At 57.6% G+C, this 10,432-nt stretch overlaps 2 protein-coding genes across 2 annotated transcripts; one reads left to right on the top strand and one right to left on the bottom strand.

The window, feature by feature from the left end:
- Nucleotides 1-512: 512 nt before the first annotated feature.
- On the bottom strand, nucleotides 513-5,710 carry BXZ73DRAFT_82587 (uncharacterized protein; the record flags this gene model as incomplete). Its single annotated transcript, XM_048023741.1, has 14 exons — nucleotides 513-1,080; nucleotides 1,231-1,256; nucleotides 1,454-1,565; nucleotides 1,615-1,789; nucleotides 1,930-2,170; nucleotides 2,230-2,510; nucleotides 2,686-2,880; nucleotides 2,969-3,033; nucleotides 3,086-3,197; nucleotides 3,530-3,632; nucleotides 3,693-4,397; nucleotides 4,451-5,562; nucleotides 5,613-5,630; nucleotides 5,686-5,710. The coding sequence occupies 14 exons, from the start codon at nucleotides 5,708-5,710 to the stop codon at nucleotides 513-515; spliced, it is 3,738 nt and encodes a 1,245-aa protein (XP_047871572.1).
- A 295-nt stretch (nucleotides 5,711-6,005) lies between these two features.
- BXZ73DRAFT_107769 (uncharacterized protein) lies at nucleotides 6,006-7,271 on the top strand (the record flags this gene model as incomplete). The annotated part of the gene is made up of 6 exons (XM_048017000.1): nucleotides 6,006-6,408; nucleotides 6,466-6,501; nucleotides 6,554-6,621; nucleotides 6,678-6,744; nucleotides 6,951-7,058; nucleotides 7,123-7,271. 6 exons carry the CDS (start codon nucleotides 6,006-6,008, stop codon nucleotides 7,269-7,271), a joined length of 831 nt encoding a protein of 276 aa, XP_047871571.1.
- Between the last annotated feature and the right edge of the window lie 3,161 nt (nucleotides 7,272-10,432).

The following is a 10,432-nucleotide window of genomic DNA, read 5'->3' as shown; positions in this document are numbered from 1 at the left end:
TATTCAAGTGACGAGTAAAGAACAAGTACAGCTCTACAACCAGGAAATCCTGGTTATTACCCGAGGTTGTACGAGTGTGTCCCCCGCCCAAGACGGCTGTACGAGCCCTGTCAGCCAGAAAACATCGGAATTACGGTGGTGTATGGAGTACATTGCCGCATATTTCGGTTGGTCCGTTGGGCTACGGAAAGTACTGCTGCCTGCTCAATCCCCTTTCATTATCCTGTATTTTGAGGCTAACCCGTAGTAAGACTAGTGTATGCCATGCTCCTGTGTCTTCTTCAAGTGTGGCTCCTTTCCGGGTCTTCCACAGGTTCAAGTGCGCACATGGTTTTGAGTAATCATTGATACCGATAATGTGTTCGGTATTGCTCATCATACAATTGAAACATACCGTCAGACGTCAGGTTCTGTGTTCACATAGCTAGTCCATTACAAAATACGAAAGCATATTCGAAACATTGCAGTACTCCACAAACCAAGAAAAAACCCAGTGTCATTTAACCTCCGTATCATGAGTCCGCGCTATGTTCACGCTCGGAAACGTGCTTCAACAAGCGTTTGAAGGCGGGAGGAGCAACTGAATGCCCAGGCTCCTCGATATTCATCTTCTCATCGGTGGGACCCATGGTAGGATTCGCCAGCTGGCACGTGAAAGCTGGGGGTGAGGACGAGGAGGTTGAAGGGACGGCCAGCCTACGTGCGAACACCGGTGGCATAGGTTCCACAGCACTGGACAGTGTGCGAGTGAACACCGGTGGTGCGGAGGTCAGTGTTGGAGGGCGGGCCAGTTGCCGGATGAATGCCGGTGGTGAAGCGTCAGCAGGTGCGAGCGTTCGCATGAATACTGGCTGTGACGACATCGGTTTGGACTCGACGGCGAGCCCTCGTGTGAAAGCCGGTGGTGGGCCTGGGACGGTCAAGGATGCCGACAGCGACTCGAGTGTGCGGGTGAATACCGGCTGCGAAGAGGATGTCGTCGACGGAATGGCAAGCCTTTGGCTGAATACCGGAGGAGACAGTTCGGCAGTCACGGGCATGGTGAGCTTCTGAGTGAATTCCAACAGTGGAGAGTCGGGCCTGGAGGAGCGCGCCAGCGGTTGCGTAACTGTGGACAGGGGGGAGGACGACGAGACACCACCCATTTAGTGATCACCACGGGTGCGGGCCACCCGTGTGGGTTGGCGGGTCGGGTGCCACGGGTAAGGGTCCGGGTCAGGCTCGACTGACCCATGCACCCGCAGGGTGAACCCCCACTGACCCGTGAACCAAAAAGGATGCGTTGTACATGTAATAGATAGTATTAAATCAAGTCAGGATATGGAGGAGCAGGGGCCGCGTGCAATATGCGCACAAAGCCCACGCAGGATGTAATCGCGCCCCGCGCACGCCACGGTGGACGCCCGCTCTGGAAGCACGGATACAGGCCGAGAGCGTGGCGGCCAGGACGCACCGGTGCAGATGCGCTCCCACTCGTGGACGTCATGGTGGTGGAGGACGCGCGCGCGCCGGAAACGGGAGCACAGAGAGAGCGTGGCAGCGAGGACGCGCCGGTGCAGCTCGTTCTGGTGTATGCAATCACAATCACAAGAAGGCGAAGGCGACGGGGCTCACCTGTACACGTGTCGCATCGGTTTCCGGATCCTCTCGCAAACCGCATCGAGAGAGCCACGCTCGACGGACGGCGCACGAATGAGCCCTCCCCCCAGGCGTATGTGTGAGGCCTCGAGGATCCATCTCCCCTGCACCTCGCCCTTCTCTGCACCTTCTCCAGCCCCCCACCGCCCCACTACTCGCGCCCCGGTCTGTCAGCGGTGTGCGTCTGCATCCATGCTCGTGCCAGCCTCCTCCCTGTTCGCCACGCACATCTCACATGTCTCCGGCTTGTGCGAGTCCCTCTCCCCCTCCATGTAGGTCTCGTAGACCCACTCCTCGGGCATGCCCTGCCGCGCGCGCGCGCGGTGTGCTGGACGGCGTACGCGTTCAGCGCGCCCTCGTCCATCGCGTTGCTCAGCTCCCAGAGCGGGAGGGGCAGGGCGGGGGACATGTAGTAGTGCTCATGCAGGTCGAAGAAGAGCGCGGGGGCCACAGCGGAGAACGGCGTGTTCTCGACCCTCGCGTCGAACGGGTACGAGTGCACCGCGAGCGCGTGCCCGTCCACGTCTGGGTCCTACATGCCGTCAGAGCGTGAGCATGATAAGAGGCCACGGGAGGGGAGAGAACACTCACAAGGTGGTGGCCCGCCCAAAGCCCGGAGAGAGAGCTGGGTGTGAACTTGGGGCCACCGAGGGGGACGCCGTGGGCCCAGGGGTCGAAGCAGGCCCACCACGGTCCACCGCTACCAGTAGTTCTCCTGCTGGGTGCTGAGGCTCGTGAGCTGATCGCGGCGCGCCAGTCCCAGTCGACGTGCCGCTCGCGCCGCTGCCGCACTGGCGGGATCTGGACGGGGACGGCAATGACGAGGCCGTCCCAGGGGCAGACGCGGCCGTAGAGCGCATACGCGCCCCAGGCTTGCGCGTATCGGACGGGGGTCTGTGCGTCATGCGTGCGTGCGTGCATGCGTGCCGGGGGGATAACGAAAGAGGGGCGGAGACGAGAGAGGAGAGGAGGCGAGACGACGAAGGGAGCGGAAGGGAGGGTTGCGTATGAGTGCTGAAAGAGGACACAGAAGGCAAGGAAACTCACCTGGCCAGAGCCTGGACGGACAGCTGGGGGTGACCTTGCCCTTGGGGCCGGCACCGAGGGGCACACCGAGGGTCCAGGAGTCAAAGCACGTCCTCCGACGCCCCCAGTTGTTCTCCTGCCGCACGTTCAGGCTCGTCAGCCAGTCGCTCCACGTGCGCCCGTACGCCTCTCGCCCTTGCACGCAGTCCCAGAGCGCTGCGCGCCGGTCCCAGTCGCCATGTAGGGACACACAGGGTCTCGACCGAGTGCCGCTCGTACGTGGTTGGGGTAGCGGAAGCCGTACATGCGTACGGCCGGGCTTGCTTCGCGAGCTTGGCGTGGAGGGTGCCAGGTGCACGGCGAGTTTTTCTGTGCGGGGGGGATGAACGCGGGGGAGAGCACAAAGAGAATGAGGACGTACCGGGTGAGGGGAAACCAGTAGAGCCAGAGGGTGAACACGTTCTCGCGGCTCTCGACAGGCCAGCCAGAGGTGGACTCGTGGTGGGCCCAGAGGCAGTCGAGGACGTCCATTCCTCCGCATCACAAATTGAACAATGGTATGAGAGCGCACCTGTCTATCGCACTCCCACTGAGCCGGTGATTGCCACACCACCTCCACTACAGCTCCTCAAATGCGCCAAGATAGTTTGAATGAGGCGGTATGACGCGCTGGAAGCCTTAACAGAGAGTTGGGGGTTGACAGAAAGTAGAGGAGCAGAGGAAGGGAGGCGGGGAGAGGGAGGATGGGGGATGTTGCGAGGCGACCAAGCAGCCATGCATGCGCATGTCAAGCGCCGTCTCCAGCTCGACACTGGGTTGTCACACGTGACTGACCTGTGGTATCAAGCGCCGTACCCGAGCGTACCCGGACCCGTGAGCTCACGGGTCCGGGTTTCGCGGGTCCGGGTCCGGGTCAACTCAAAATTACCCGGGGGTGACCCGTGGTGATCACTACCACCCATCAGGCTCTACCCTCCGGGGGGGGGGGGGGTAAATGGCTTTGATGGGGTGGTCGAGGAAGACGACACTGGTTCGAGTGTCCGCGTGAACACCGGCGGCGATGTGGAAAGGGTTGTCAAGGGTCGTGCCAGTGTCCGGGAGAAGACTGGCGCAGCGACCAAGGCGGATTCCGGCGGTACTGGGCGGTCATCACTCCTGAGTGAAGTGTCCAGTTGGCCCAATCCACTGAAGAACCCAGGTATCATGTATGTGACCTCCTTTGGGGGCGTAAAGGGGTCTACTAACCCGCCATACAGGTCAGAAAGCCGCTTGCCACTCTGGAAATCGAAATCCCAAGGTGATGTAGCGGTCGAGGAAGACGACGGTGGTTCGAGTGTCCGCATGAACACTGGCGGCGATGTGGAAAGGACTGTCAAGGGAGGCATCAGTGTCTGGGAGAAGACTGCCAGTGGAGAGGGGCCAGTCAAGATGGCAGGGCGGATTGGGGGGAGTACCGGTGATACCGAGTGGCGATCAGTCTGGTTGGAAGTGGCCGGTACTAGGGTACGCGTAAAGACTGGGAGTGACGGAGGAGGCGCCATATCGGTCACCAGTGTATGGGAGAAGATTGGCGGTGGGGAGGGGGATCCCGGGCCGGCGGAGCCTACCGAGCGCGATACCGGTGATGCCGAGCGGAGATCTTCCCCGTCGGAAGTGGCCGGTAACGACCCACTCCGTACTGTGTCCTGCGACTCCCACAGACTCAGCTTCTCATCTTCCAAGATGACCGGATTCTGAAAATGATATCATGTTTAGAGATGTAGGAGTGACTTTCATCTAGACTCACATGAGGGTGGTGGTCCAAGATGGCAAAGAGGACTTCTATGCGATGTCTTTGTGCTGTTTCGCTTGAGAAAACCGTCACCCCTTCCAAAATGTTCTTCAGAAATCCTACAGCGATAGCAAGCCCAGACAAGACGGAGGCTTCTTGATCTTCATCCCCACACTGATATTTGCACACTATCCAGTCGGTGCGAGTCTGGCGCACCGACACTTCCACTGTGTGAGCGATCCAGATCGCAGTGCGCATGGCGATCTCAAGTAAGCCATCGTGGTCGTGTTGGGGGATGCAATAACCGATTCTGATGTCATCACTTGCCATGTTGATGAGTACGAACACCCACTCGCCGCCAATATACCACGGGAGGCAGATGATGCTGTCAGTAGCGAAGTCACCTCGAGCGGCGAGTTTGCCGAAGAGATTGACCAAGTCTACCAGTGACAGTTGCGTCACGATAGGGGAATAGACGTGGAGGGGGCGGGTGAGGCGGTCGGTATGACACATCATGATAGCGACGACTGCGTCGATCAACTCATCGTTGAGGTCACGGTCGTCCGTGGTCAGATGCGAGAAGAGGTCGCACCATGGGTGCAGCAACGCCAGCAGGTTGAGCATTCGGGCAGTCTGTACTTTGATGACCGCTCTGTCAACTTCTTCTTGTCGTCCAACTTCGCTGAGCCACTCCAGTCCACGCTCGACATTGGACCGAACCGTATGGATGTTGCGCAGACGTCGCCACAAGTCCAAGAGCCAGAATGGTAGTGGGGTGCCGCGATCGCCGGGATGGATTACCGAACGGAAGGTGCTCGGTAATGCCAGAACGGCATCATCCTTCGGTATGTGGACGGCAGTGTCGGCAGAGTAGTGGTCCACGCAGAAGACCCAAGGCGGCAGGTCTTCCGCGGCGACCGGTGGGGTGCTTGAATACGAGAGCGGGCTCCCGGCAGCCCACGGCCGTGGGGCCACCCCAGAGCAAAACTGCCGGCTGAGAAGCTGGCGGACAGTCGTCACCTCTGAGGGGATTAACTGTTGGGTCAACTTCTTTGGCGCTTTCTTTGTCTCCCAGTTTGCGAAGGACACGTTGAGGATGTCCTCGTACTGGGTGTTGATTTCAGCATCTGCAACCGACGTCAGCCGTGTGTGCAGACGTGGCATTGCCGGCACCTACCGCTGACCGGTGATGGAACTAGACAGGACAGGGAATTAGATTTTGGTTGTGGGACTATACAAATGCACATTACCTAGGACTCGAAGGTTGTACTTCATTGTTTTTCTTGCAGTGGCGTGGATTGAGATAAAGGGGGAGGTTGAAATCGTGCGAGAGGGGTGAGGAGGAGGGATGAATTATGTTTGGTTTGACTGTCGGCAGTGACCGACGTCCGAGTGTGATCCCGATACAGATCGGAGCAGTTTTATGTCAACGATGGCATGTTGAAAGACGTGGCGCCTGCTGTGTTCAAACTCTCCCACTTCCAACCACCAAGTTGACCATCTGCACATGCACCTCTACCTTCTTATCACCGCATCCCACTCTTTGCCTTGCTACCGAACATCTCCCGACATGTCCACCCACCCCTCCGAGAGCGACATGCTGACTGTGCGCCATGCCGTCACCGAAATCCACTACACGCTCTCTCGCCGTCCGTGTCAGACCAAGCTCGGGCACGAGAATATGAAGAACTGGTACAATATGTTCTTCGCTGCGCTCGACAAGGCCTACAACTTCCAGGTGCAGTTCAAGTTAAACACCTGGCCACGCTACACCCTCGGCGCCTTCTACGAGTACGAAAAATCCCGGCACGTCGCTGGATACACCGAGTCTCCATTCGAAATCGTACCCATTGCTAACACCGCGGCTACTCAGAAGGCTAGGTACAATTTCGACTTGCACATAGTCAGTAATGACCACGGCCAGATTGGACTCTTGCTGGAGCAGGACGTCGACCTTAGTTGGTGTGACATTGGTAAGCATCCGGCTTTCTTTCCTCCCATCCATATTTTCTAATCTCAGGTTTGAGTAGAAGCCACAGTGACAGACTCACAGTCGACGGGGGATGGTGCACTTTATGTCTGTTCAGTATCGGTAGTACCACTAATGATTTATCCCAGGAGCTAACAAGTCGAGCACCACGAAGTCCGGAGCTGCGAAGGGCACCGAGGGTACAAAGAGTGCCGGGGTTCCGAAGATTGGCGATGCTACCGAGAACACCGGTAGTTCAAAGACTACCGGTAGTTCAAAGACTACCGGTACTACGAAGAGTACCACTTCTCCGACGGCTTCCGGTGCTACGACAACGGACGTGAGTTCCAAGACTGCAAAATCTGTGAAGGGGGCACACAAGAGGTTTAACCTGAGGATGTCACGGGCCATCAAAAGTAAGTCCTGGAAAAGATCATTCAGAATAGATCTAATTGTATTCTTAGAGCCTGCTGAACCGGCAAAGCCTGCGTAAGTACCGTACTGTGCCGGCATGACGTTGCGAATTACGCTAACAGCCGACCAAAGACAAGAAAGGCAAGGGTCGGGCGACGACGGTAGAGGTGACTACCGATGACGATGTCAGTAACGAAGAAGAAGAAGACGACGAGAGCGAGGAGGAAACCCCTCTTCAAGGTATGTGTGCCATCGGTAATCACAGCCAAACGTATTTACTCACTATCACTCAGATGTACGAAAGACACGTTCGATCACCAAGAAGGCAGTGTCTTTTGCGACCCCCACGATGCCACCGCTGTCCAAGACGAGGCGGGCGACATCAGCGGCACCGGAGCCGTCAAAGAGGACCACCGCTACGCCGAAGAAGAGGGCGAGGAGCCAGAGTCGTGATGTGACGAGGACTGCCAGGACGAATTCCGGTGATGAAGACAACGCTCTGTCCGGCAGTGGTAGCGGCAAGACCACCACCAAGAAGCCAGTGAAGCGAGTCCTCCGACCCGCTCTGTTACGTCGAAGTCCGAGTTCCGTCGGGAACGAGGCCTAGACACCAAGTGGTTATGTCCGTGAGAAGTCTCTTGATGCCGATGCAAGTGAGCACGGTGCACTGTCAAGTGGACCGGCGAGCGAGCGAGGTAGCAAGGCAAGCAAGAGAGTCAATTGGCACTAGGCCTGAGGGGACGTAGCTATACAGGAGGTTGAAAGATGGGGAGCGCTATGCTGCGTCGTCCCTCTTATAAGTACAAAGGCTGCCATGAGGTTCGTGTATGTCCGAGGCGAGGCTGCACAGCAGCATGAGGCAGAGATAGGGGTAGTATTACAGTAGCCCCTGAGGGTGCGAGGCATAGTCCATGACAGAGATGACGATGATGAGAGGAAAAGGGTAGGCGTACACATGGTGTCCATAACATCAGCTCCCCCTCCCGCGAGGGTTGTCCCAACCCTCAGTTTCCGAAGATGTTGTCGGCGTCCAGGTCGGGGTCTTCACGCGGGCGGTACCCGATCTGACGAAGTCGTTCGATCAGGTTGACAATCACCTCGTGGACTGTCTCTTCGAGCGACATCTCGGGTTCGCTATGTAGAGGGATCCCCGCCCGTCGGTACTGGCTGTAGTATGTGAGGAATCGCCGCCATCGCCCTGCATCGATTACACGGTCGTCGACTACCTCTTCGCAGTGGGTGTTGTGCCACTGTGCCACAACGTTGAGGACATGGAGTTCGAGGCTGAGACGAATGCCCGGGGCGATGTAGGGGAGGGCGGCAGCGATCCTCAACTCGATGTTCTCAGGCGAGTATCGCGCCGGCCAGTTGAGCGCGTACACCCCAACGAAATGATTCGCGGAGAGGTAGCCTCGGAGGGCGCAATGGTCTGTGGCTCCCTTGAGGCGAAACAGCTGGGCGACGGGGTTGTAGGCCCGCAGGAGTTCTATGCGTGGGGCGTCGTCCTCGTCCTCGTGGTCGCTGGAGGAGGCTTCTTCCCTTTCCGAATCCGCATTGTTGCCCATGTCGTCGTCATTGTCGTCGTACGGGGGTGGGGCCTGGACTGGGATGACCAGTTCGTAGTGCATCTCGTCGTCCGCATAGTGGTGGACTGTCCATGCGTTCGGGGACGGCGTGGGTGGTGTCGGGGTAGGAGGACGAGGAGACGGGGTGCGAGATCCGCGAGGCCCGAGGGCGGCGATCATGTCGGATAGGGTCAGACCTGGTGTGGGGGTGGTAGGTTCCTCGTCGTTGTCTTCTTCTTCCACTGGTGACCCCCATTCCACAGCCGAGCTCTCCATACCCATCCATCCTCCCGCGACGGTGCATGTCCGGTATTCCTCTTCTTCCCATGCGGCTCGTTGCGTTCGGCTTTGGCAGGGGTGGGCGACGCCTGCCCATACCGTGTGTAGTCGGTATGTTGCTTGCGACGGGGGAGAAGATTGGCGAGGGCGCGTCCCACCTGGTAAGTGGCGAGTTGGCGAACCGCGAGCTCAGCTCCTCGGATGAGGAGGTGCATGGTGGTGCATGCAGCTCGTTGCGCGTTCTCCTTGACTTGTGCTGGTCTGGCCGCCCGGTGTACGAACGTGTTGGCCTCTTGATGCGTTTGGTAGGCGTCGGCGAAGGTCCAGTAGGTCTCGATGCAGTAGGTGGCTCCTGGGATGTGCTCGGTACGGATTCGTACTTGGTCGTGGAGGTCTGGGTGCGCGATCACCCATCCAATGCAAAGGCCGAACGGGGCAGGGGCGTTGTTATGGAGAAACGTGACCGGGAGGTGTTGGTACGAGATGAGGGCTCTGTCGGTAATGAACCGGGGGACGGTACGTCCGGTGGTTGAGATGGACGAGTGGGTGGTCGAGGTTGCCCGTGAGCGGGTGGAGCGCGGGTTGGGAGTGGGGTTACGAGTACGGGGCATGGTTGCGGTGGTGCGAGTTGTGAGAGCGAATCAGATGTGGCGAGTGGGGGATGAGGGTTGGTTCATAGTCGATGCTTCTTCTTATATGCGTGGAGGATGTCTGGCGTGTTGGTCAGGTGGTGCTCTGGTTCCCATGAGTTTTCTGCTGGTTCCCAACCCTTCCATGCGACGAGATAATAGAGCTTCGGCTTTGATCTGCTTCCCCGCCGTTGGTGCTTGAGGATTGCTTCAACCTTGTGTTCTTCTTGGCCTTCTACGAGGTCAGGTGGTGGTCTAGGCAAGTCTGGGCCATGTTCCTTTGTCGTACGATATGGTGTGAGCAGTGTGGCGTGGAACACGGGGTGTATCTTCCAACTGCGTGGAAGCACAAGTTTGAATGTGACTGGCCCCATGACTTCGGAGATAGAGAACGGGCCGAGTTGTTTTGGCACTAATTTCCGATAGGGGTATGGAAGCCGGAGATTTGTTGCTTCTAACAGCACTTTGTCGCCCTTCTTGAGCGTGATTGGGCGTGCTGGTGATCGTCGTGCCATTGCTGCGGCGGCCTGATTGTGCGCGGCGATTGTATTCTCCTGATCGGCCTTGAGCTGTTTTAGCCGTTCTTGCATGCTCGGATGTTTGAGGTTGCTGCGGACCGTTCCTGCTATGTTTGGCTGGTATCCATAGAGTAGTTCAAATGGCGATTTTCCAGTTACTGAATGAGTGCGTTGATTGTGTGTGAACTCAAATTCCTTGAGGCGGTCAGCCCAGTGATCTGGGTCATTTGCCGCGTAGATTCGTAGTGCCAGGTCAAGTTCTTGACTGACTCGTTCTGTCTGTCCATCTGTTTGTGGGTGATAAGCCATGCTCATCGTTGTCTCGATTCCCATGGCTTTGTGTAATTCTCTGAATGCTTCTGCTGCGAACTGTGGACCTCGGTCTGATATGATTTTGTCGGGGAGTCCGAAACGGCTGAAGACTTGTTCCCACAGGAGTTTGGATGCTCCCATTGCTGTAATAGTTTTCGTGCACGGTGCAAAGATTGCCATTTTGGTGACGTCATGGTCGACGATCGCTTGTACTGCATCAAAGCCGTTTGAGGGTGGGAGATTGGTGATGTAGTCCGTGGTGATTACTCCGAAGGGTCGTGTATTGCCACTATGTGCGATAGGGATTAGGC

Source organism: Epithele typhae, assembly GCF_022376455.1.
Source record: "Epithele typhae strain CBS 203.58 chromosome Unknown BXZ73scaffold_124, whole genome shotgun sequence".
NCBI classification, from domain to species: domain Eukaryota; kingdom Fungi; phylum Basidiomycota; class Agaricomycetes; order Polyporales; family Epitheliaceae; genus Epithele; species Epithele typhae.
Note: the sequence above shows the minus strand (reverse complement) of the source record. Positions and strands in the feature narration are given on the sequence as shown.